This window comes from Mastigoproctus giganteus, chromosome 10, assembly GCF_048544385.1.
Source record: "Mastigoproctus giganteus isolate SK-2022 chromosome 10, ASM4854438v1, whole genome shotgun sequence".
In the NCBI taxonomy this organism is placed as follows: domain Eukaryota; kingdom Metazoa; phylum Arthropoda; class Arachnida; order Uropygi; family Thelyphonidae; genus Mastigoproctus; species Mastigoproctus giganteus.
The window spans coordinates 7,088,677-7,115,828 of record NC_143584.1 but is presented as its reverse complement, the minus strand read 5'-3'; the positions used below and the strand labels follow the sequence as shown (position 1 = coordinate 7,115,828).

General features: G+C 37.8%; 1 protein-coding gene across 1 annotated transcript in view; it reads right to left on the bottom strand.

The window, feature by feature from the left end:
• Positions 1–22,289, bottom strand: part of LOC150078662 (phosphoenolpyruvate carboxykinase, cytosolic [GTP]-like) — a 170,075-nt gene extending 147,786 nt beyond the window's left edge. The window contains exon 1 of the mRNA XM_090383707.1: positions 22,016–22,289. Coding sequence (XP_090239833.1) covers positions 22,016–22,044 — 29 coding nt within the window. The 5' untranslated portion in view covers positions 22,045–22,289. The remainder of the gene's footprint in view (positions 1–22,015) is intronic.
• Positions 22,290–27,152: the final 4,863 nt, after the last annotated feature.

The following is a 27,152-nucleotide window of genomic DNA, read 5'->3' as shown; positions in this document are numbered from 1 at the left end:
CATTCCACCTTCCGGTGTGAGAAACCTTGCCCTGCTCAAACAGCTTCAACTTCTCGAATATCCGCTACCAATTCCTTGAATGCTTGAATGATCTCCGGGTAATTCTCCAGTGAGGCAAAGACAACTTAGTCGATTTAAATCCTTCTAAAACTCAGTTCTGTCTTATTAGATGCAGAGGAAGCAATATTTGTAATGTGCTTTATGCCAAGAGAGATTATAAGTCAAGGAAATCTCCAAGATCTTGCCTGGAAATCAGAGCGTCGTCAAAGAAAAGCATAGGAGCAGAAGAATCCTTTTTGCGAGATATAAGACAGAACTTAGTTTTAGAAGGATTGAAATTGACTAAGTTGTCTTTGCCTCACTGGAGAATTACACAGAGATCAGCATTTAAGGAATTGGTAGCGGATATTCGATAAGTTGAAACTGTTTGAGCAGGGCAAGTTTCTCAAACCGGAAGGTGGAATGCAATGTGCTATCATCAGCAAAACTAGGCATAGGATTTCTGGTCAATGGAAGAAGGTCATTAATATACAAGAGGAAAAGGGTGGGAGAAAGAACTGAACCTTGGGGAACACCAGCATTGGTGGAGAAGTCAGAAGATATAGAGCCATTTACCATCACCTGCAGTAAGCGGTCAGAGAGAAAACTGGATACCTAGTTACAAAGAACAGCTGGCAAACCATAGGATGGAAGCTTACTTAGAAGACCTTTATGCTAAACACAATCAAAAGCCTTTGAAATGTCAAGAGCAATGGCCTGAGTTTCACTAAACTTTTCCATTGAATTGGTGCATAAATGGGTAACATAAACCCGAATATCACCAGTGGAACGACACTGACGGAATCCATATTGGCGACCGTTGATCAGATGAGATTTCCAGATGGTTTAAGAGTTGACGGTTAATTGATTTCTCCATTATTTTGGAAAGAGTAGAAGTAATTGCAATGGGACGATAATTGGATGGGAGGGACTTGTCACCCTTTTTAGGAACTGGCTGGACATGAGCAGAAGGAAGTTCATCTTTGGAATAAGGAAGTGAAAAAAAAAAAAAAGGTAGCAAAGAACGGGAGTAAGTTCAGGAGCACAGGTTTTGAGAAAAAGTGGAGTAACACCATCAGGACCTGGGGCTTTCATAGCATGATTCATCAAAATCCTTCTGACATCCTTTTGATGGAAAACCACAGGAGGCATTGAATGGAGCGAGGTGATTTACCAAGATCATCAACAATACATGTCTTGGAATAAAAATAGGAGCTAGCAGGTCAGCTTTATCTTTGACCAATGTGGCAACAGAACCATCTGGTTTTGCCAGAGGTGGGAAAAAATTGCGGCCAATAGCTTTGGCAAGAGACCAGAATTCTCAGCTACCATTTGGACAAAAAGCAAGTTTTCTACTCTTAGCCTGTTCGAAATAGTTTTGGACTGATTAATAACTGTTTCACAAAGTACAAATGATACTTAATAATAAAAATTACTATTACGCAATGTCGCTTATAAAAACGTAGTACTGGAAATATTTTATAATAAAAATTCAGAAATGTTATACGATTTCAGAGAATATAGGTTTAGTGGTTCGCGATAAAAAAAAATATTACGTTGAAAGGAGTTTTCGAGTCAAAAAAGGTTGGGAACCGCTGAACTACAACATACCACTTCAATTTATTTTCAAACTCATCGAGTATGAACGAAACAGCACCCGGACTGGTGCAGTCTGGGAAACTTTATTGCTACATTTCTTATATAAACCTTTATTGGCTTTTCATGTTTGATTCTTCCCCCCCCCCCTCTCCTTATATGTATAAGATTTGTGAAGCGTGTAATTAAAATGGTTGAGGAACACTGTTTAGTATTCCGGTTCTGTGGACAGTCGTCGTCTCTTCTGGTTTGTTAATGTAACTTTTATTTGACTATTTGTTAATGGTACAGTGTACTTAAAACTTCCTTTTCAGGAAGGGAGACCTGCTTCAGGCACGCTCTGGAGCAAAAGAAGAACCTAACCCTCTGTGAGGCACTTCATTTGCAGAGCGTGCCTGAAGCCGAATGTCATTAATAAATAAACCAAGTTAGAAGTAGCGTAGCTACTCTTTTTCGGGCCCGGAGGCAAGGAACATGTTCGGGGGCCCCTACTTAATAAATGCAAATTGCAAAAAGAGGAGACAGCCAAAGACGCCGAGGAGGCAATTGCCTTGCCTGCCTAGATGGTAGCTACGCCACTGCAAGTTAGTTAATGTATGTAGTGCGTTACATTTCAGGCGCATTAGCAAATAGTAACAATTTTTGATTTTTAGCAAAAAAAAAAAAAAAGACTTAATTGCACGAACCACGAAAACTTCCTTTCTGCAGATCGAAATATAAAATTTCATGAAAATCTTCTGGGAGTAAGTTATTCGATGGGGAAAGGGAAAAAAATAAAATAGCTGTGGAATTTCTATTGGTCTGATTTCAATCAAATTTGAGATGGAAAATTTTACATTGTGTTTTTCGTAAAGAAATTTTTCTGAAAGGTCAAATATACAATTTCATTTGATAATGGAGAGCTATTAAGTGCTCGATAATTCCTATATTCAATTATATTATGAAACAACAGGGATTACCTTTTGATATAGGATGCTTCTTTTCCAACCAACTCTCCTGGACCAACGCGCTAACAATTCATTGTGGAGGCGGTATAAATTTTACAAAAAAAAAAAAAGTGAGACATCTTCCTCACTATAAGAACAGTCGTGTTCAGACCCCTCGTTCTCAATATTGAGCGCTTTCAAACCTAGCTGAAATTTAGCAAGTTTTGGGATTAAATTTTCAGAAAGACTTAAAAACTGGATATGATATTTTTGGGCCGCATATTTCAATGTAATTCTAGTATAGTCTTGTTTTAACCCTGTTAACCAGTCAACCATAGTGTTGTATATTAATGTATAACTTGAGTGTAATGTATAACTTAATGTAAATTAAATCCGTATCACGTATGCGTTAAGTATAGATTTAAAAGGTGGCAATCAAATTTTGAAAGGAATTCCTATATTCAATAATATAATTGAATATAGGAATTATCGAGCACTTAATAGCTCTCCATTATCAAATCTATTAAATACCAGTTTGTTGACTTACCACTTCGCTTCTCCCTCTCAAAATTTGATTGCCACCTTTTAGATCTATACTTCACGCATACGTGTATACGGTTTTTTGCAGACGCGTATACGGACTTAATTTACATTAATATACAACACTATGGTTGAATGGTTAAAACAAGACCATACTAGAATTACATTGAAATATGCGGCCCAAAAACATCATATCCAGTTTTTAAAACAATGTCTTTCTGAAAATTTAATCCCGAAATTTAGCAAATTTCGGTTAGGTTTGAAAGCACTCAATATTGAGAACGAGGAGTCTGAACACGACTGTTCTACAGTGAGGAAGTTGTCTCACATTTTTTGTAAAATTTATACCGCCTCTACAATAAATTGTTACCGCGTTGGACCAAGAGAGTTGGTTGGAAAAGAAGCATCCTATATCAAAAAATAAAGGTAATCCCTGTTGTTTTCATAATAAAAATTCATGAAAATTGGCTCACTGGGAATAGAGTTATTATACGAGGGCGTAACTGCGTGCAGTTACTCCAAGGCCCACAGAGGGTGTGGGGCGGGGAGTACCTAATGACCCTCACAATAATAATATAAATTACCATTTAATTTAAACATAATTATTGCTCTTTTCGTTTATTCCATCTAAATATATCACTGAAATAAACTGTGCCGCTGCAAGTACTTTTACTGGCTTTTATGCCGCTGCAAGCAATACAGAGTGAAGAGGCTGTTTGAAGCACAGCTTACTTCAACTATAATCTTATCAGTGATTGAATTTTGAAACAATATTGTAAATATACGCACTTCCTGTGTAAATAATTGCAATTCTTGCATTTTTGTACAACACCTTTCTAGCCGGTCGGCTGTGTATAAGGGGTGAAAACAAACACTTGCTATTTTAATAAACGGATTTAATAATAATAATAATTGTTTCAGAACAACTTGCAGTATTCGTGTATACCTGGTGAACTAAATCCAGCACGCATCTCGAATAACAATATAAAATAATTACGATCTATCGATAGTTTTCTTTCACACATACTGACTAGTCTGTTTTTTTCTTTGTCGTTAGGCTTTTGAGCATTAACGTAACTCCTCAGATAACATTTATCTTTCCTTTTTATCTAATGTCTGAAACCAGAGAGACTCAAAAGTACTTCGCTCTTCCTTTTACTGCTCAATGCTGTTCAAACTGGTTCTGAGGCGACTATGTTTGCACAAGAAACCAGAGCTTCAAAACACACAGTGAGAGGAGAGAGCACAAAATTCTAGCCCGAAGAATAATGAATAATGTAGAAAACCATCCAGAAAACTTGCTACTGAACTGTTAAATCCGGACACGTTTCGAATCAAGGCAATTCGTAAGTGGGTGGAGAGGTCAAACGGTATTTCTTCAGATTCACTGAGCATATATTTCAATGAATATTAAGCACTTACAATTGATGTTATTTATATCTGTAAACATTTACGAGCAAAAGGTAGTGTTTAAAAAATGCAAGTAACGAGATATGTGCAATATTTATCACAATTCACGTGACGTTTTGAATAATGTTTCACAATACACTGGGGTGCAATTCAATTGTAACGTGCGGTTACAATTGAATGGTGGTTACGTGCGGATCATTAATTAATGATCCGCACGTAACCATCATTTTGCGTGGCTGCAACACATTCTGTCCCGCTTGTGAAAAGTGAACTTAAATGCCAACAAATCCCCCCCACACAGTTCCTGTAAAGAAGACTGAACAGACGAAATTTAATTCTTTAATTGTGCATCTGAGCTCCCCTGAACTTGATGACCGGATCTGCCACCATTTATTCAAGCGACTAATTAGCTGTTTGTTTGTTGTACTTAGTTGTTGGCGCATCGGCTTCTGTGGCCATAATGCACCTCCCAAGGTTTTTGCAGTACTTTGATCCAAGCCCGAGGCGGGATTCGAACCCGCGACCTTTGGGTTGCCAGGCAGGCACTTTACCCACTCGGCTTGATTAACTGTATGACTATAGCGCAGAGAAATTCTATACGCGGTTGAAGGCAATCTGGTAGCTACCTTCTTTCATTCCACTCGCGCGCTGACACGCACGCGTGTAAAGAATGGTTAAAAATAAGAAATTTTTAACCGTTTCTCATTTATTTATTATTCCGCAACAAAATTTCTTTTCCTATCACCCTACTATTTCTCTGAACCTGGAAGTGAAACAATATCCTGTACGTCATCGTCCCAGAGTTCAAGACCTGGTCCTTTGTCATGTATATACTAAAAGTTTTGAATATGATGATTGGACAATTGAGAGATTTGCATCTAATTTTAGAAACTGGATGGATACGAGAAAATTTCCAAGCAGAAGGGAAAAAAAAAACACCAACGGAATAAGAATTTGTAGAAATATTTAATTTGACTACTTATTACGTTTAGATTTTACGATTCTAACTTAAATTTTGCCTGATCAAGCTTCGGAAAAGTTATTCTCTATCCTCGATTTAGTCTAAAAACGTTTGTGTACTTCTGAAACGAAAGTAAATTTTTTTATTGTTATTTATTATTATAATATACACTGTGCTGCTACTTTATTAGGTCCACCTACCAAGTAGCGTGTTAAGCCTCCTTTAGTTTTCAAAACAGCCTGAATTCGTCTAGGCATGGATTGAACAAGATGCTGAAAACGTTGTGCAGGAATTGAGTACCATGCAGACATGTGTGCCACGCAGTTCCTTGAGATTCGACGAAGGCGGAGGCCTGCAGCGAACAGCCCTTTCCAGCTCATCCCAAAGATCAATAGGATTGCGATCTATGGACTGAGCGGGCCACTGCAGCAAAGAAAAGTCATTGTCATGTTCCTGGAACCATTCCATAGTGCTTCGGGCTTTGTGCACCGGCGCATTATCCTGCTGGAAGTAACCAGCTGACTGAGGATAAACTGTCAACATGAACAGACGCACTTGGTCAGCAACGATGTTTAGGTACGATGTGGCATTCAGATATGAATCCATGAGTATCAATGGACCCAACGTATACTAAGAAAACATTCCCCACGCCATAACACTGCCCCCACCACCTTGAACAGTAGTCGTCAGACACGACAGGTCCATGGATTCATGTTATTTTTGCCAAATTCTGAGCCTTCCATCAACATGATGCACCAGGAATTTCGACTCGTCAGACCAAGCAACTGTTTTCCAATCCTCGATAGTCCAGTGCTGGCGTTGCTGTGCCCACAGGAGGCGTGCTCTCTTGTTCTTCATTGATTCAAAATGTTTGCACAAAGCGGGATAATCCCTCCAATCCACAACTACCGTCCGAAAGCTACTCATCGTGGCCCGAACACCCAACCGATCTTTATAGTTTCCACATCAAGTTATTTAGCAATCATCCTTAATTCGCGCTAGTTTTTGGAGATTGGTGATATAATGCTAATTATTGCCTGTATGCCATTATATTTTAGAACATTTTCTACATAGTGAAAAACTCGACAAAAGTTTCAAAATCTGCCAACATTTCATTTTCGTAAAGTTTATACAATATTTTAGTTGCCTCAATTCCCCCCCCCCTCTATGTTGCTACTGTCACTAGTTCTTTGAATATTGTACAAAATGTCGGAATCACACGGGTATTCAGCTACTGTGACCAAGTAAACATAGACAAGAGAAATTTAGTGGAAGGCATGGATCACTCACTTCTCCGAAAAACATATGCCTGTTTGTCGGAGTAAAGAGGAACGACAACACAGGTTGACCAGAGCTATAATCCGTGTCGAGAATCTTCTTAATCCTCTGACTGGCTATGGAAAGCATACTGACTAGCGCGACTTCTCGGTATGTGACTGCATAGGTTTTACGGACACCACTAACATTGTGAAACAGAAATCCCTTTCACCCTCAATTCGTACTTTCTAATTGCCTAAAGGCCAGAGGCGAGAACAATGCATACAAAGTTGTCTCTCCTAATCCGTTCGTTACATAGAAATTTTCTTTGTTCAACGGAAACCATTTTAAATGTAATTACCAAGGGGAATCAAAAAAAATTGGCTATAAATAAGTTCGTTAAACAGAGGTCCGACTGTAATTAAATCAAAAATGAAGCAATTTTAAAATACATAACCGATCGATTGCGCCATTAAAATGCTGAGAATGGGGCCCTGCTCGCCCCACCGTTGTTTCGGCTCTGGATACTCAATAATTGCATTCAAGATTTTATTTGTAAAATAAATGATCGTCTCAACAATGGGCTCGCAAATTTTCAAAAAAAAATAACAATGGGCTCTCGCGAGCCCACTATAGCTCACCACTGCTCACGCCCCACCCCAGACTTATAATCGAAATGTTGTATTAGAAATGGAGGGGGAGAGAAGGAAAAACAGCAGTCGTGGCCAACTTTCGCGAACTATTTTTTTGTGTCATTATGATGGTTCGCTGCCACATCTTGGTTGAATAATCGAAGGTTCGAAATGGGAAAATTTCTGGAAACGAAATGCTCTCGTCAGGAAAATACGCGCAGTTAACGCGTATACAGTGATTGACATAATTATGATGCTTATGACGAACCGGAACGCAGTTTCGGATTATCTCAAGTCGTGGATTAGTCAGGTTTTATTTATTTAGTAAGGCACATTACAGACAACGAACCCAGCTAATGTGCAAATGTGAGTAATTTGCATGGCCATTAATTAAGACAGTTAAAAGAGAATTTTATGACAGTTTGAAATAGAATTTGGTTTAAATTATAAACTTACTAATGATTAAAAGATAGTGTGCGTTTAAAGCAATGAAATGGAATACAATAAATACATGCAACACAATATATTTGAACGAATAAATTTGTGTAAATTGAAAATAACTTAAGATAAAAAATTGGATAACTTAAGTTCAAGGCTATTCAGATATAAGCATGCACTACCGTTTTTATACGCGTGTAATATGACTTGAAGTACCTTGAGATCATTTATACAAGTTTTTTTTTATTAATTGAGCAATCTCAACATCAGCCATTTGCCTATCATTTCATACGAATTTCTTCACTTTTGTGGCATTTATCTTTTTGTAAAGTTGACTGCGAGGTTCATCTTCCAATGTTTCCTGTCTGTTTTTAAACCACTCAAACTGCTGTTTTCTGAAAAGCATCATCTCCATAAATTTCCTGTAATGCCTGCAGCGTTTCTGTAGTTAGCACACTATTCAAACTGCGGCGTTCTCCAATACAAGTGACACACAAGTGAAGTGGTCAACCAAGGTCAACGTTAACACTCCACAAAACCTTATGGCCATTGGTTTTTAATGTTGTTTAACCCCCCCCCCCCCATGATTAAAATACAAAAAAAAAAAAAACTTTAATTCAACTGTAATGCAATTGAAAATGTGGATGATGAATTCTTTCACTGCATCTTTTAAAACTTTTTTTTTTCCTTCAAGTAAATACTTCCATAGCATTACTTACAATACAGGCTACAGAGTGCCATTCAAAGTTTCTCTGTTGTAAACCAATTTGAGGAACAGGACTTTGAAAATAAACCATTGTCCTGAATTTTTCTTCAAAATAATTTCATTCAAATGAAACTATAAAGCACTAATAATAAGGGAATCTTCAAAACAATTTCATTTAAATGAAACTACAATGCACTAATAATAAGGAATCTTCAAAACAATTTCATTCAAAATGAAACTACAAAGCACTAATAATAAGGGTACTAGGACAGGACCCAGAAATATATATTTTTGTTATAGTAAAATTTTCTTTAAAATCGTTTTCATTGTAAGAAAATTATGCCTTAACCAAATTATGCTTTGCATCTATATATTATAAATTATATATTATAGAGTTTATCATATATTATATGATAAACTTTATTTTATTATTATTAGCCATATGGTGCAAGGAAGCCTGAGGCTTTTGCTGCACTAGCAAAAATTTTTAAAAAATGAGAGACAGAGAGAGAGAGAATCACCAAGAAAGAGAAGAATGATGATATCCAGCTCAGGACTCTGGATGTGCCAAGCACATACTCACCAGATGTGAGCTCCTGGGGTTAACTTACAGCAGCTTAACCAATTAATGAGACATTTCCTTTTAATAAATTTGTGCTGTGTCTTGTTCATTCACAATTAAGGACACAGTACACAATCCTGTACTTAGTCCTTAATTGTGAATTCAATTAAACTTACGTCTGCATTAACCATTTCGCCCTTGGAACTGGAGAGTTATGTGCACATCTCGAATCTGTTGGGAACAAAACAAGTCCACAGTTGCACAATTTATTAGTAGTGACAAAATGATGCAAGGAAGCAAGCTTATACAGCATCAGCAAAAAAAAAAAAAAATAATAATAATAATAGTTTTCCCATCTCTTTTATTAATTATAATATATGCAGATTTGGTAATCTGTCCTGCTGCTTCTTTTAATATCACTGGTTAAATCCCATCTACTCATGTCTTTTTCACGTTTGAGCACAATTTCTCTACTGATCCAATTTCAGTGATCACATAATTGTCTAGTTCCTGATATATGGGCCAAGAGTATTTCAAAGCCTAAAAGAATGCTCACACACACACACAACAGTTAATTCATCAGTTATCCATTTAAGGTCAATGATTTTACCAAAGTAGCTGGGAGGGAACTGATTGGTCTACTATAATGAACTAATATGGTTCAATTCTTTCCTTCCAGTGTTCACATATGCAAGATATTGTTTATTACTGCCCTTCACTCCCTTTTGCCAATGCCTTTTCAAAGCTTACCTTTTTTACTCTTGCTCTGTGAGCATGAGTGTTAAGGTAGGCTTTGAAAAGGCATTGTTTATACTTGCCGATGCATAGTTTATACTCTGGAAAGGCATTATTTATATTCATTCCATGCAACTTCTATTCTGTTACTGACTTCATCAGCTTTACATTAATACTAAAATGGTAAAAAAAAAAAAAGGTTAATATGTAAAGAAAATGTCAACTATATATTACTGCTTGCTGTCATAAAGGCCTGGTCTTTCCTCCATGGGTTCCACACACACTCTTGTCTGTTTCTGCTCATGGCTGGGAATTTAGTAAATTTAATGCTTTTCACCTGAAAAATATCTGGGGTTACTAACTGGCAAACCAGCATTTAAAGGGCTTATGATAGATACTTGAGAACTTTTATCCATTTATGCAATAGAGGATTCAATACTTTGGGGTGGGGAGAAATTGGATCCAATCCACAACATGAAAAAAATTCATATAACTTTATTAATGTCATCACCACTACCACTGAAGGGAGGTAAAACACCTTTGTGCAGCAGAGCATCATGGAGTTAACAGTACAAGGTGTTTTGCACTTTAAAATGATTCTTTTTATGCAACTAAATTCCTGTTTACAGTTGAAGTGATAGTGCTTTCATCTAAAACTACCAATATACATCTAGATTTCTAGATGTATCTATTTGCAGTATAAATATCAAAATTTTCAGCTGTAGTAGTCCAATAATACGTTATCTGTTTTCTTTTTTGATGACTAGAAATGATTAGCACTCTGCCAGTTTCAAATCCCTTTAGTCACAAGCTACATTGGATACAGTTGACATCAGTCCATGCCTGTTGTTTGGTCAACATTATCCACAGATTGCTTTAAGTATTATGGAGGCATTTCCCTTATCTTGTGATCTTACTGGAAATTCATAGCATTTAGTTCTTTTCCTTGTTTCTGGAGAAGACAACTGGGTTCCCAGGAGGAAGATATTTCCCAGAGGTGATCCTTCATTAAATTTAATCAGTTCAGGCCATGGGACAATAAAATAACATTAAACAGTTGGTTAATGAAATAACAAGGACATGGCTAACATATGATTTGAGAAGTTTAAGAATAAACAACTGTCACACTCAAAAAGGAAATTACTGTATTAGGTCCATTCTTACCACTCAAAAAAGAAAAGTAGCTGCCCAACTACAAAAAAAGAGAAACTACAAGTTTGAATTATCTAGAGTCAAACTTAATTAAAAAGGTATTTGATATAAAATGCTACTCATTCAGTCATTTCAAATTATTCCATAAGCTGATGATACATGCGAGAAGGTCCCTTGTATACCAACAGTGAAAGAATATACACTCTATCACCGAATTATGACCACCTACCTAATAATGTACTGAACCACCATTCACATGGATAACAGCCGCTATTTGCCTAGGCACTGACTCCACTAGATGTCCATAGGGATCTGCAGCCATGCTGTCTGCAAGGCTTTCTACAGTGTCGGAACAGATGATGGCTGCATGTCCATACACCTCACTTCCTGTTCCAAAATATCCCACAGGTGTTCAATTGGATTGAGGTCAGGCAAACTTGGAGGCCAATCAAGATTGGTGATATCCTCACTGTATTTCTCAAACCACTCATGCAGAGTGTGGACTCAATGACATGCCACATTATCGTCTTGGAAGGTGCGGTTTCTGTCCAGGAAAAATGCAATATGGCAAGGTACACATGGTCTCCTAAGAACTGCCAGTAGACCTCACCAGTGAAATGTTGGTCCATATGCACCAGGGGTCCTAGTTCTTGCCAGCAAAACATGACTTATATTAAGCAACCACTGCCACCTGCCTGGATAGTGGCACCATGCACAATGGGTCCATGGACTTATGTTCCTTGTGCACATACAAAGGCCTCTGTCACAGTACTGCACCAGAGATTGACTCATCTGACCAGCACACTGATTTCCAGTCCTCCAGTGTCCAACCACAGTGTCCATCAGCAGTGAATAGAGGGTGTCTTGGATTGCCTGAGCATGCGGTGCATCATCCTTTGGGATATTATTCTTGTATTCCCTATATTATATTGCAGTGTCAACTGTTGTACAGGTACCTGCCGTTGAGCCTATACAACACATTGTGCACCCTTTGCTCACCTGCCGATAGTGGCACCATGCACAATGGGTCCGTGGTGCCACGAACATCCACTTCGTGTAATTCTTTACACTTCTGTCAGCAGGAAGTGGTTTCGATATCATTCATTATATACCTTAACTACAGTGGGCCTTGAGCAACTGACAAGACGTGCCACTTCCAATATAGAAGCAACTGATGTACTAGCTCCCACAATCATGCCCTTTTGAAACTCTGATATCTTTACTACATCCTATAAGTGCTACTCTATCACTTTGTCTTGCACGACCAAAAGCATATTACCACTGCAACAGTGTACAAATCTGTTTGGCTTTCTATACGGTGAGCTATGGTGTAAAGTCTGTTACTGATGGGGTAATCGCAATTCAGTGAACACTGATTGTATATAAAAGGGTTGAATTAAGCACGAGAAGATAGTAATTTTTTTTTTTTTTAAGTAGGAGGCTAAATTATTATTAGACATACGGTGCAAGGAAGCCCGAGGCTTGTGCTGCACCAGCCAAAAAAAAAAATTCCTGAGTTACCCTGAGAGAGAGAGATAGATAGATAGAAATAAAGGAATCGCCAAGAAAGAGAAGAATGATGATATCTAGCTCAGGACCCTGGGTGCCAAGCCCATACTCACCAGATGGGAGCCCCTGGGGTTTAAATTATGGATATATTAAAAGAGAAATAATGCACTTCATCCTATGTGAGATCTAAATATCTATTTATTTCCAGTTGTATGTTTATGGCATGTTCCTACTACTTCGTTGAAATGGGTGGTGCTCTAGCATCAAGCCCATACCTGGCTGCCGCTGCTGCTGCTGCAGAATAGCCTGGCTCTTATATGGCATTGAGTAAGAGGTTCACAGTAATACACACGAAAAGTATCAATAGTAAGCCTTGATGGAGCTACTGCTGTTCAGATTTTAATGGTAATAGCAAATACTCAAGCAAGTGAACAAACAAACAAGTCTTTTCCAACACCTCACAACAAAAAGGTCAGTTTGTTTGACAAAGTAAAAAAACAAATTTTCCATGATTATTTAGACTAACCAGGTCATTTAGACTAATTCCAGGAATATTTAGACTAACTACACAGTTACTGATGTAAGATATTTGTAATTTAATTATGTGTATGGACAAGTTTATCCATTGGTGAGATGAAAATTCAGTTTTGGAAAAGGGGGAACCATGAAACTCACAAGCTTGACTAATTTAGCTAAAAAAAAAAAAATAAAATCGGTCAACTACTGAGTGCTGGGCACTCATGATGAAGAAATAGAGAGCTTTATGGTAACCGAAAAAAAAAAAACAAAAATTTTTTAGTACCCTCGACTTGGCCTAAAACTGAGGAACTAACGAAAATGTTGTCTATTTGAGTATTTCCAATCGTCGTGAATGACAAGGATGGGAGAAGCAAATTAGACTTCTTCCTGGAGAAGCGACTGGCAGGTGAGGGCTGTGCAAGACTCTGTGCAGGTACCTCTACACTACGGCTGCCTCAACACTGGCTCTCTAAGTACCTCCTTGCCGGAACAACTCCACCTTGAATATTGTTAAAAACTACTACTCGTCGCAAAATTTATAAATGACCTTTATAGAATTATTAACTAACTATTTAGCAACCTTTTTGTCACCAAAAGGAGAGTTACTTAGTACAAAGAAGTGCACTATCAAAGTGCAATAAAAAATTGTTTTTTTAATTTTAACACAAAAAGTAAATGGTAGATTTCAATCGGAATAGTTTTCCCTTGATAAGCATTGAATAATGCATAGCTGATGTGAATTTAAAATTTTTAGCTCCATTAGCAACGGAAATAGAGGTTGTTGTTGTTTTGCTTTTTAGGAGCATTAGCAACTAAGACCATATTGCTCCGGGGATATGCGGTGGTCATTCCCTGACCTTTCCGCATCCTCCGTAATTGGTGGGCACAGGCTCGAACCCCGGTCTAATCAAGAAGCGTGTGCTACGCACTGCTGCTCCTGGCTACGGAGGCGCCAGGAAATAGAGGTGTAGGACCTGAAAATTACTCACATTTTCCTGTCTGGCGCAGTCACTTTTAATTTTAAAAACATTAAAATTACATTTTAAACCTACTTGCTGAGCTCTTTCCAATGGTATATAATAAGCTATAGATTGTCGACAACATTTTGTCCCGCCACATTTACCCCTCCCCATTTCTCAGGTAGATTTTTGTCAACAACGATCAATATGGCATTATGTTGGCCCACTCACGTGATATACAAAATCATAAAAAATTAAGTCAATAGGTTGAGTGTTTCCAGAGGCACAATGCTGTGACAGATAGACAACAGAGTGACATTATAAGGGTCTTTTGTTAGACTACGGACCTTAAAAAAGAAAAGAAAAAGACCATAAAAATATAAAAGAGAATCAAACCCAGACCTCTGCTCAAATGGTGTGGAAGAACAATGCCCATTACAGGACACCAGTCATTGGAAAGTAATAAGAAAGGGAAGGGGATTACCAATGTAAGCAAGTAATGAAGTACGGTACTTGCTTACATTAGTAGTAGTCAGTGGTGAGCTATAGTGGGCTTGCAAGAGCCCATTGTTTTTTTTTTTTAATTTGTGAGCCCATTGTTGAGACGATCATTTTACAAATTAAATCCTGAATGCAATTATTGAGTATCCAGAGCCGAAACTACAGTGGGATGAGCGGGGCACCATCCCCAGCATTCGATCATATATGTATTTTAAAGTTGCTTCATTTTTGATTTGATTTCAGTCAGACCGCTGTTTAACCAACTTCTTTATAGCGAATTGTTTTGAATTCCCCTTGGTAATTACATTTAAAATAGTTTCCATTGAACGAAGAAATTTTCCACGTAACAGTGGATTATGAGAGAACTTTCTACACATTGTTCTCAGCTCTGGCCTTGTGGTAATTAGAAAATGCAAATTGGATGGAAGGGATTACCGTTTCACAATGTTAGTGGTGCCTCTAAAACCTATGCAGTCAATACCAAGAAGTCGCACTAGTCAATATGCTTTCCATAGCCAGTCAGAGGATTAAGAAGATTCCCGACACGGATAATAGCCTCTGGTCAACCTGTGTTGTGGTTCCCCTTTACTCCGACAAACAGGCATGTTTTTTGGACAGGTGAGTGATCCATGCCTTCCAGTAAATTTTTCCTGTCTATGTTTACATGGTCACTGTAGCTGAATATCCGTGTGATTTCGATATTTTGCACAATATTCAAAGAACTAGTGACAGTAGCAACATAGAGGGGGGAGAGGATTGAGGGAACTAAGATATTATACGAACTTTATGAAGATGAAAGTTCATGTTGGCAGATTTTGAAACTTCGTCAAGCCTTTCATTGTGTAGAAGATGTTCTAAAATATAATGGCATTATATCACCAAACCAGTGCGGATTACTGCAGGTTAATTCAGGTTAATTAATGCAGGTGATAGTTGCAGGTTGGAGGAATTATCCCACTTTATGCAAGCATTTTGAATCAGAAGTTAAATGTTCCGGATTACTAAATCAACTTTTAAATCTGGAATTTCTTAACCATTTAACACTAATGATCGACATCCTGCAGGATGCTCTCTTACATTTCAGAAGCTTTACAAAATCACTATGATAAAAACAGATTAATTATTCAAACAATCAATGTAATTGCTAATTTGAAAAATTCTTAAGGAAATTATGATGCTAAAATTGAGAGCATATTCAAGTAGAAAGAATTAAGGAATCAAATTCGAAAGTACGAACACATTTAAAAAATAACCTCTTGACTTAAATGCATTGTTTTATCCTTAAAGGATAAGTTATTAATGCAACAGAGTGATTTTAAATTAAATAATGAAACCATTGAAGATGAGGAATTGAAAGAAATTTTAAACATATGCTGCCCGAAATCGTGGAATATGAAAGAACTTTTTTCTCGGTGGCAAGACAATGAAAACCACATAAGAAATTTAAGTTTTCTAATAAAATATACAATAAAAATTAATGATTTTAGAGATTTTGTCAAAGACAGTTTATCTTTAAAATTGAGTGAAATTCCCTTTTCAATGAAGAAAGCCAGAAATATCTTTGAAACATTGCGATTAGCAGTGCTGAAGCTGAGTGAGCTTGCAGCATAATGAAAATATTGACAATTAAACACATTGCAGATTACTATGATTATTATTTGAAGTTAAGAACGTTATATACAGTAATTTTGCTGGCAGGAATAAGGAGGCAATTATCCCTTTGGATAATGCAATGGTCAGGCCTCGAGTATTGCATACAGGTCTAGAGGCCTCATTTTAGGAAATGATGTAGAGCTGCTGGAATGAGTACAGAGAAGAGCAACAAGACTGCTGAGGGGAACAAGGGGTTGCTCTTACCAAGAAAGGCTTAAATTCTGCAAATTGCAGCATCTGGAGACCTGATTGAGGTGTTTAAGGCTTGCAATGGTTTGAGCAAGCTCAATGCTGATAGAATTCTTCTTGCTGCGATTACATACTCAGGGGGCTTAAATTCAAATTGAAGAAAGACAGTTATAGGATAGACGTGCAGAAATTGCCTTTAGTCAGTGGGCGGTTGATTCCTGGAACAAATTTCCATCTGTCATTGTGGAAGTTGATAGCTTAAATAAATTCAAGGAAGAAATGGACAAACTTTTGAAGCGAATGAATAGGAGAAATGGAAAGTTTTTGTTTTTGGCTGATGCTGTATAAGCTTGCTTTCTTGCATCACATGCCTCTGCTAATGATAATGGCATTTCTGAAAAGTGCAATACATTTCAGAACCTTACAGTACCAAAGTTTTGTTAGACTAGTAAGCAAGATGTCTATTTGGGTTTTTCCTTCAATTCCATTGGTTTTCAACCGGGATGCCATGGCACCTTAGGGTGTTGCAACAACGTTCCAGGAATTGCCACATAATTGGGGTTTAAGTTACTTAAACCCCAATTATGTAAAAAAATGTTTTTAATTTATATATTTATTTCATTATATAAGAGGTGTATGGCATTCAGTGTACAATTTCTTTTTAATTTTATAGTGATCTATAATTGGTACTAAATAAACATCTATAATTAATGTTTATCTAGTACCTCTATATAAAGAATAAAATTATAATATAAGTATGTATAATTTGTATTACGAATTGTAATTTTGTTTATAGTTATATATTATTATAATAACTACCATATAACATTTTTTTAATATTTTATATATATATATATATACATATATACACACACACACACACACACGCGTTTAATTGTAGATTGTTATCGATTATTGGTGCTTTTCATATAAGCATTAGTGTTCATACAAATTTGTAATCAAGTTATCCTAGTTTGGTTATCTTCATTCCGAAGAACAGAAGAACACGCAAATCTAAAAGAATACATACATCTAAACGTAATAACCACATAACATTATATATACACAGGGTGATTCACTACCAGTGCGACAAACTTGCAGGAGGTGTAGGGGGCACAAAGACGAATCGGAATCACATGGCATTGCAGGGTCCAAAATGCCTTCATCATGCGGTAAAGGACGTTGAACAGGAAGTTGCGTGAACAGCAATCACGCTGGAAGTCAGGATTTGCGAACCAATTCCCGAGGCAGTAGGATGGACGAGTATTCAAACGTTGAACTGGCTGACATGCGCCTCTCGTATGGAGCTGCGGACTGTAACGGGTGCACCGCTCTGCGCTTGTACCAGGACCGTTTCCCACACAGGCGTGCTCCTCATCATACGATTTTAATCGTATGATGAGAAGGTTACACGAGATTGGTTGTTTCACGAGAGGTACCATGAATTGAGAGCAAACGACAAGGACGCCAGACAATGAGGAGAATGTCCTATGTCTTGCAGAAGGCAATCCAAGTACGAGTACTCGAGCGATAGGCCAACGATTGGGTATTTCCCAATCCACTGTATGGAGGATACTGTCAACAAACCAAATGAGTTCATACCATCTGCAACGCGTCCAATCATTGGAGCCTGCGGATTATCCACTCCGGAGGAATTTTGCTACTTGGTTTCTTCAACAGAAATGGTTCGCAAATGCTGACTTCCAGCGGGATCGCTGTTCACCCGGCCTCCCGTTCAACGTCCTCTACAGCATGACGAAGGCATTTCCGGACCCTGCAATGCTATGTGATTCTGATTCGTCTTTGTGCCCCCTACACCTCCTGCAAGTTTGTCGCACTGGTAGTGAATCACCCTGTATATTAGAGGTCTGCACCAGCCCAGGGCTGGCCTTCAGGGAGCCAACCCGGCCTGAATAATAAGAAGGATGTTCAGGCTTGGGCCGTGTAACATGAATGATGTTTGGGCTTCGTTTGGGTACAAATAATCGTAATGAATTGTTATTTCCAAACATTTCGGACTATTTCTACACATATTTTTTTTTTTTATGTATTTAAATTCTTAAAGGTTTTTTTAGAAAAAATATGTATTAAACATCTGTTGACACTTAATTGACCAGTAAGGCGCACTTCCCAACGTCTCCAAAATTCACAGAAATTTGTACTCTTTCACGGAAATGACCCAGTCTGTACTTTTGCTCAGTAAAGTAGCCTCTACCCTTAAGTTGCAATTTACGTTACATCAAGAATATGATATGAGTCATTATGTCCCCTGACAATGGGTTCCTTTTTAGTTGTATGTGTACAGTATTTATTAAAAGTGTGATACCGTTACTCCCTAGTTCTACTACATCCGAGGTTTTGGGTTGACCTACTTTCAGTTCTAAGCACATTCACTTGTAACACTTTAACTGCTTCTTTGCTTTATCCAGTACTGACCAATAATTTAGAAATACAGGTGAGGGGAATGGTTACACATCATTCATACATTGAGAATTGCCAGTAACAGAAGTGACAATCAGTTCTAATTTTTTAATTTAAGTAGAGGTGGATATCAATATTTGTTTTGGAATTATATTGAATATGGTAAATTGAAAATTTATTATATTTTCTTTTTTATATAATTAATATTGATAATTATTTTGGATAATTATTGTTGTTATATTATTATTAATATTGAATCTGAAAGGTTATATTTTTATTATTATTATGAAACTTAAAAGTAATGCTAGTGATTTTATTTCTATAAAAGCTTCAATCGGGGTGGAATGAATATCATTTCTGAGGGGAAATGAATTTGAAAAACAAATTCAGGCTCGGGCCGGGCTGTCTAGACTTCAGGCTGGGCCAGGTAAAAATAAAAAATGTAGGCCCGGGTGGGCAGGCATGCAGAGAATCAGATCTAACAAGCAGAAAATCAAGTAGTGGTGCCACAAAATAAAATAAATTACTTAGGGTTGCTGTTATTAAAAAAAAAAAAGTCAAAAACCACTGCTGTAGGCCAACATAAATCAGAACTCGCGTTGATGAAAAACGTATTATCAAGTTAAAATCACTTATTCTTTAAAATACAAATTATGCATTTATTAAAAGGCATAATTAATTTCTGTTGATCAACATTTATATGCATGGTTTAGTTTTTTTTCTTACATTTAATAATTAAATACAAAAATCTAACACCATTATTACATGACACTAATAACATTCCTATTACACAGTTGTAATAATATTGTTAAATACTGATGAAGATACATATAAGAAAGCAATACAGTAAAACTGAATATTACTAAAAATGGATATTTTGAAAAATCAGAATATCAGTATGAAACTATTTGCAACATGCTATTTTTAAAGTTGGAGGATGCATAGCACTTAGAGTGGCCTATATGGTTGCAGGTTATATAATATGAAGGAATGGGATGCATCCGGCCTGTGACTTGGATACCCCTGAACTATATTATACTACTGATGGACCACCACCCTACTCCTCAGGCTTCCCTGTTATGGCACAAGTGCAGTAAAATAGTTCTGTCACTACCTCTGACTGGATCATTAAATGTTCTGTTATTATTTTCTGCATCGTTAATGAGACTGTGTGAAAAGCAATTAATATGTACAATGTATCGTATCATTATAACAAATAAACTCAGTGGCCATTTTATTATACCAACCCTTTCTATGCAGTGAAACACTCCTTCAGTAATAGCATCATGTGATCATACCATGCAATATAAATCAGGTGAGCAGACATATAGAGATGCTGTCAGTGTGTGTTTTTTAGTGTAAGAATGGGCAAGACAAAATATTCAAGTGACTGAATGGTATTGTGGCCAGTGCCAGATGCACCAGTACCAATATATTGGTAACGGCAACTTTGCTGGGGTTTTTATGTATGATTGTGTCTCAGGTGCATTGAGACTAGTCCAATAACCAAATAACATCCAGCAAACACCAATGCTGTGGTCAGAAACAGTGTTTTAATGAGAAGCCAGCAAGATGCAGGGTATCAATAGTCAGTCAAATAACAACCCAGTACAACTAAAGACACATTTAGGAATGCACATATCTTAGCAACTTATTGCAAATGGATATCACAGCCAACAACCAAACTGGGTTCCATTCCACTCCTGTCAGTAAAAAAAACAATAAGGTATGGTTACAGTTAGCTTAGGGACACCAACACTGGAGGACCAGAAAAATGCCTGGCCTGATGAGTTCTGGTTCTTGTTGTTTCCTATTGATGGGAGGACTAGAATATGGTAAAAAACAGTAAGAGTCCACGAACCTATCCTGCCAGGTGTCAACAATGCATGCTAGTGGTGGCAGTATAATGGTGCGGGGAGTGTTTGGACCTTTTGATAGCAGTGGAACAACATTTAGATACCACAGGTTATCTAGAATTTTTTTCTAACCAAACTCCGCCCTTCATTGCTGCACTGAATCCATCTGTGAATGGATTCTTCCAACATTATTGTGCACCATGTCGCAAGGCCCGAACTGTAGAGTTTCAGGAAAATGAGAGTGAAATTAGCCTATTGTAGTCACTTCTCCAGTGACCAAATCTCAATCCAATTGAACCTGTGGGATGAGCTCTTTGGAGTAGAGATCCACAACCATCTAATTTGCAACAACTGTGGGAAACAATGGAGTCAAGGTGGACCAGCATTACTGTAGGCACACTTTTGATGCCACTGTGTCCACGCCAACCAAATCCAGGCTGTTCTAAGGGCTAAAGGGACCCCACTCGCTGTTAGGTAGAGATGTGTGCCTATATAGTAGCCACAAAGTGTATTAATATCATTCAAGTTTATTATTATTAGCCATATGGTGCAAGGAAGCCTGAGGCTTATGCTGTACCACCAAAAAAAAATCCTCCGAGTTATCCTGAGAGAGAGAGAGAGAGAGGGGGGGGGGCGCAATAGTCAGAAGTAGAAAGGAATCACCTAGAAGAAGAATTATGATATCCAGCTCAGGACCCTGGGTTTGCCAAGCCCATACTCACCAGATGTATGCTAAGTTTAAAAAAAAAAAAAAAAAACATATGTAATATTTAACTCCCATCAATAACAAAATTCCATATCAGATTTTATGGAAAATAATAATAAAAAGATCGATACTATTAAAATTTTAAACCTCTGGAATCAAAACACCCGTTCATTTGACACTGCGGAGGTTTGCCGGCATTATCTTGCGTGATCTAACGCGGCATGGGAACATATAAACACAGGAAATCATGCATTTTATCGGAAAGTACGCATGAATTGCATACTTTCCGATAATATTTTATTGGAAAGTACTTTCCAATAAAAATTTTAAGCGCAAAAAATTTTCTTGTCGAAGCTATCAACGAAGGACACGTTACGAAGATGATAACGTTTTCTTCGTGTAATACAGTACAACTACCCTGTCAAGAACCTTGCCACAGCTGCAAAGTGGGAACAATGTACACGACCTATAAGAATCAATGTAGCGTAGACTACCTTCACAATTGTTCCATGGTCCAACGAATCACTAAGAATAACAAACTGTAAAAATTAATCCTGCACGATAATACAAAGTACAACAATCAAAACTGATGAAACTTTTTAATAATACAAAGGTGTGACGTCCGAATGATTGAAAGGTAGTTTGACTGTAATTCAATACTATACTCTAATAAATACAAGTGCAATAAAGCACTAAAGCAATAAAGGGTAAAAAAATTCTGCCTCTCTAAAACGTAAATTGTACTTACCGAGCAACCCACACAAAAACAGACGGCATGTTTGCAAATAACAGATTAAGACTCAGTTTAAACGTTAAAAAGGATTTTAAAAAATCACAGCACAAATGACCAGCATGTGTATCTTGCAACTGCTAATTCGCTTATATATCAACTTATAACGATGCTCGACGGCATGCATCCAGACTAGCCGCTAAACAATCGCGACACTGCTTCGGTGTGTATTAAATCGCTGCTGGTGACGAAAGCCATTCAGCACCAAGAAGTGCATGCAAAATTTCGATTTCGCTTTTCTTACTAAAAATCATATAGAACGGAGTAAAATACTTCTACTCATGGTATATTATGATGTATATTTATATAATAACTGTCAAATACTATTTTATTTTAATGCGGACGAATATCGTATTTCTACGACACCCTATATGCTGGTAAAGACGAGAAAGTATGACGTCATGCAAGGAAATATCAGCTGATCATGTGTAAAGTAGAACACTGACACCTCAACATGGGTACACCAGCGGGAGGGAACTTATAAATAAGATCTTTATTGTATAGTTCAACATAAAACCCCTCAAGAACATATATGTTTTGAAGGAATCAACAGTCTGGGATATTATTATTAATAATAAAAAAATAATAAAGGTTTATGGACCTGGGACACTGCTATATACAGAAAGTACCCAACGACCAGAATTGCTACATAAGTTAATAGTCGTGAAAGGCAATGTGCTAACGTTACTGTAATAGTAACGTTAACACATTATTTTCACGATTACTAACTTATATATAATTATACTGTTACGTGTTGACGCTTGTAAACGCTACCAATGTGGTACTTTTGATCCCCCCCCACCACATGAAGGAAAACATACGCGGCGCTCTGGACAACCAGGCAGGAGCTCACCGGTATTAGAAACCGCAATTTAGTGTAACAGTATATGGATAGATAGGTTGTTCCTATACGCGTCACAATGGTCATCAGCTCCTGAAAGCAGTATCAAGACTTTTCTAGGACTAGAATATTGGCTCTTGATGGCTAAACAGAATTACAGCTAAGCCTTTTACCATCTCAAGAACTATACTATACTCCAATTTAGAGGCAACACCCTGGAGACAAACGATCACTACAAGGAATATAACGACACTTGCACGGATCCTAACGGGACGGCTGAATTCAACGAAAGCCCGAGACTGGATAATAACACCCGAAGAAAAACAAAGACGAGTTGCAGATAGGGAACAGCAACTCGGATCCGCAATTACACAGTTGTATAGTCTAGGAAGATTCTTTCCAGCAAACACTATAAAGCTATTCAATAAACTAAATATCAGTCCTGAAAAACTCTGCACAACAAAATCATATAGAAAAGAAGTTCTCGAAAACTGCTACCCGCAGATACAGACCTAAGAAAACATAAACTCCTCTGACCGTTTGGTCGTCCCGCAGTATAAACAGAAAATTTATTTATTTATTTATTATTTATAAACAGCATTCCAGACAGTAGCTGGTGGCAGCAGGAATCCCGTCCGCATCTAGAAACATTCTTCTGCTTACCTCTTACGGTCTCCAATGCACTCTCACAGAAGAAACCGACTGCTGGAAATAGTAAAAATGAAGTTTTACGTTTATTCTGTATCATATTGTATTTTTGTCGTAACTGAAGTAACTTCGCAACATGCTATATTCTGTATGCCGTTCTGCTGTGAATATCCGTGCTAATGAAAATATGGTAATATTTGCTTTAAATGCTGCAGCATTAAGTTTTACTCGTTTATATTTATTAAGTAGTGTAAGTCTTAAGCGGATTATAAGTTATTACATTTATTTTCTGTGGCATAACAGATTATGTATCTGCATCCCCCTCGTCGATGTCTGTAACAGGGTGTCTCCTAGGAGAAATAATAATAATAATGAACAAAATTTCTGGGTGTGTGACTGCAACTCGTTATAAGTTTGAATTTACAGTATTTATTTCTATATTTAATTAACAGAAAAACACGAAACATTTCAAGGCCATATTCATCTCTCGATCGCATACTAACATGAAGCAATTTATCTAGTGATTAGTAAGGATCATGAAAAAACAACGGCTTTTTCTGTAATTTCAACAAAAAAATAAGCGTTTACAAAATTATAATGTTTTGTCAGTGCTCTAGATTCAGTTGATGAGTAAAGTTAGCACTAAGAAACAAATTTCTTCAGACTATGATACCAGGTGGTATAAATAATATGAAATAAGCCATTTAATGCTGCAAACAACGTGCGTATTATTTACAATCATGAAATGGGGTCAATGGCATATAATGAGACGTCTGTCATTGAGTATTGCAGGAAACGATTTCAATTCTGTTTAATCACTTATTGATATCTAGACTTTCAACTATGATATTGATATCTAGACTTTCAACTCATTTTAACAAGGACAAAATAAACAACGTGAAAATCTGAAAAAAAAAAAAAAAAAAAAAAACAAGCATGTAGGAAAATAGAAATTGATTCGGTGTAGAGAGGCTTATATTTCTTCCTGTGTATTTTGTGGCATAGAGGCATAATTAGCTGTTTTAGGAGCTTGTAAATTCCACGAACTGCATCCCCTACTCAAATACATAAAACAAAGAAAAATCATTATAGCAGCAACGTTCAAGTAAAAAGGAGTTCGGGATGTAAATTATGTTGGATAGCTGTTACTCTTTATGCTAAAGTGCACCTATCGACCTAATGAAGTTTCGATACCCCACGCAGGAGACATTCTAGCGCCTTCTTTAAATCAATAGTTCATTTGAAGACATTTTAACCGTTTATGCTAATTTGTGTTACATGTTAAGCAAATAAATTGAAAAAAAAAAAAAAAATAATAATAAATAAATAAATAGCAGCCATCAGCATGGTTACATTTTATAGTAGGAGTGCCATTCCGGGTAATGTTTTATGTTAAAATTAAATTATTATTAATATTGCTCTTATATTATTTCTCCCTGATTGGGGCTTCCACCTCGTGATGAGTATTGCTACCAAGTACACAGAGTGGTTGTTGTTATGTCTGGTGTTACTGTTGGTCGAGGAACTCTCTGACTATCTTACAGGTGTTCAGGATTGCAACTTTCTGGAGTTCCTTGTAGGTGTTCGCTGGGAGACCTATTGCTGCTAGGCTGTTATGTAGGGTCTTTGGCACCATACCTGGTTGACACAATGATCGGGATGGTCGTTACTTGTTGCATATGCCACATATCCTCAGGGGCTCACATCTGGTAAGGATGGGCTTGGCACACCCAGGGTCCCGAGCTGGATATCATCATTCCTCTCTTTCGTAGTGATTTCCTTCTACTTCTCTCTCTCTCTCTCTCTCTCTCTCTCTCTCTCTCTCTCTCTCTCTCTCTCTCTCTCTCTCTCTCTCTCTCTCTCTCTCTCAAGGTAACTCAGGAATGATTCTTTTTTTTTTTTTTTTGGTAGTGCAGCATAAGCCTCAGGCTTCTTTGCACCATATAGCTAATAATAATAAAATTTCTTTGATCTTCTGTCTTAAAATGGTGTACTTCCTGATTTTTTCCCCAAGGGTTTTCTGCAGGTTGCCAGTGTTGGGTACCACTATGTCAATCAGATAGGTAGCCTTTTCCTTCTTGTCCACAAGAGTTTGTGGGGGATTGTCATATCCGTTATTATGGCGCGGTCCCAGTACAGCTTGTGGGTTATTATTATTAGCCCTATGGTGCAAGGAAGCCTGAGGCTTTTGCTGCGAAAACCACAAAAAAAAAATTGAGTTACCCCCGAGAGAGTCGAACAATCCGGACGGTGTGGAATGGCGCATTATCCTGCTGAAAGGTGTACATAAGACACTTAAATATCATTGATGACCAGGTACACTCTTTCGTGGCAATGGTCTTCCCCTCTGGCAGTGATGTCTTTCAGCAGGATAAAGCTGCATGCCACACCACCCGGATTGTTTGAGAATGATTCGCGGAACATGAGGAAGATCTCCAGATGTTGCCCTGGCTTCCAAATTCCCCAGACATCAATCCCATTGAACATCTGTGGTTTGTGTTGGAACAGCAACTCCAATCTGCAGCTTCTCAACCATAGACCTTACAGGTGTTAAAGGATCTGCTGGTTACATTTTGGTACCAAATACCACAAGATACATTTAGAAATCTTGTAGCGTCCATGCCTCGCCGGATACAAGCTATTTTGACTGAATGGTGCACTATCTTGCTGAAAGATGGCACTGCCAGAGGGGAAGACCGTTGCCAAGAAATGGTGTACCAGGTCAGCAATGATGTTTAGGTAAAGTGTGTATTTAGGGTCAGATGGCACCAGGGGTTTCCCCCATCTCCACGTAGTTTACATCGTGTGGTGATACAGATCACTGTAAAAGCCAGAGATTTAAAAGTGTGTGGATCTTGAAATGTATTGTGTCGTGTACTGTTGCTCTTCTGGCCATTTAGCTGCTGAGACCCGACATTTGCCCTGGAGGCAGACCAGGTACCTAGTAGTTAAAGATTTACTCTGGCAGGTCCTGCCACCTAATTTCCTGAGATTTCAGTGGCTAGGACCTAAAAAAGAAAAGTGATTGTGTAGCGTAGTGGGGAAGCATTAGAGGAAAACCAAAAATGGTGGGCGAAATTGATTTTAGATCGTTGAATTTAGTTTGTGTGGGGCATTTGCTTGTGTGTAGGTAGAGTGGGCGGAAGACTGGAGGGGAGACAGACAGAAATATGAAGCCGACAGGCAAGACAACTCCAGTTAGAGTGGGGCATGCCCATTCCCCACCAGAGGGGAAAGTTGAGGTGGCAGAAGGGAAAGGGAACAGTGAGGGCGTCTACTCCCACTCCACCCATGGAATGGGAGAAACAGTGGCCAACAAGGGAGCCGACCCAAATTGCCTGTACGACACATTGGTAATAGCTGTCGGTTGACAGCCAATAGAAGAATTGTGGCTAGGAATGCATTCCAGTCTTGGTTTCCAAGATGTTAGGATCATTTCTCGGAGGAATCCCATCTGAGATTCATGGTCATGAAGGTGTGGTTGATTTCCATGGGTTAGTTTGATATGGTCAGTTCCTTTGGCATATGAGTGGTGACTTTTCCTTTGGGAGAGTCCTGTTATGGTGGTAGGCTTGTTCTTCATCTCTCAAACAGGTCATGGGCGAA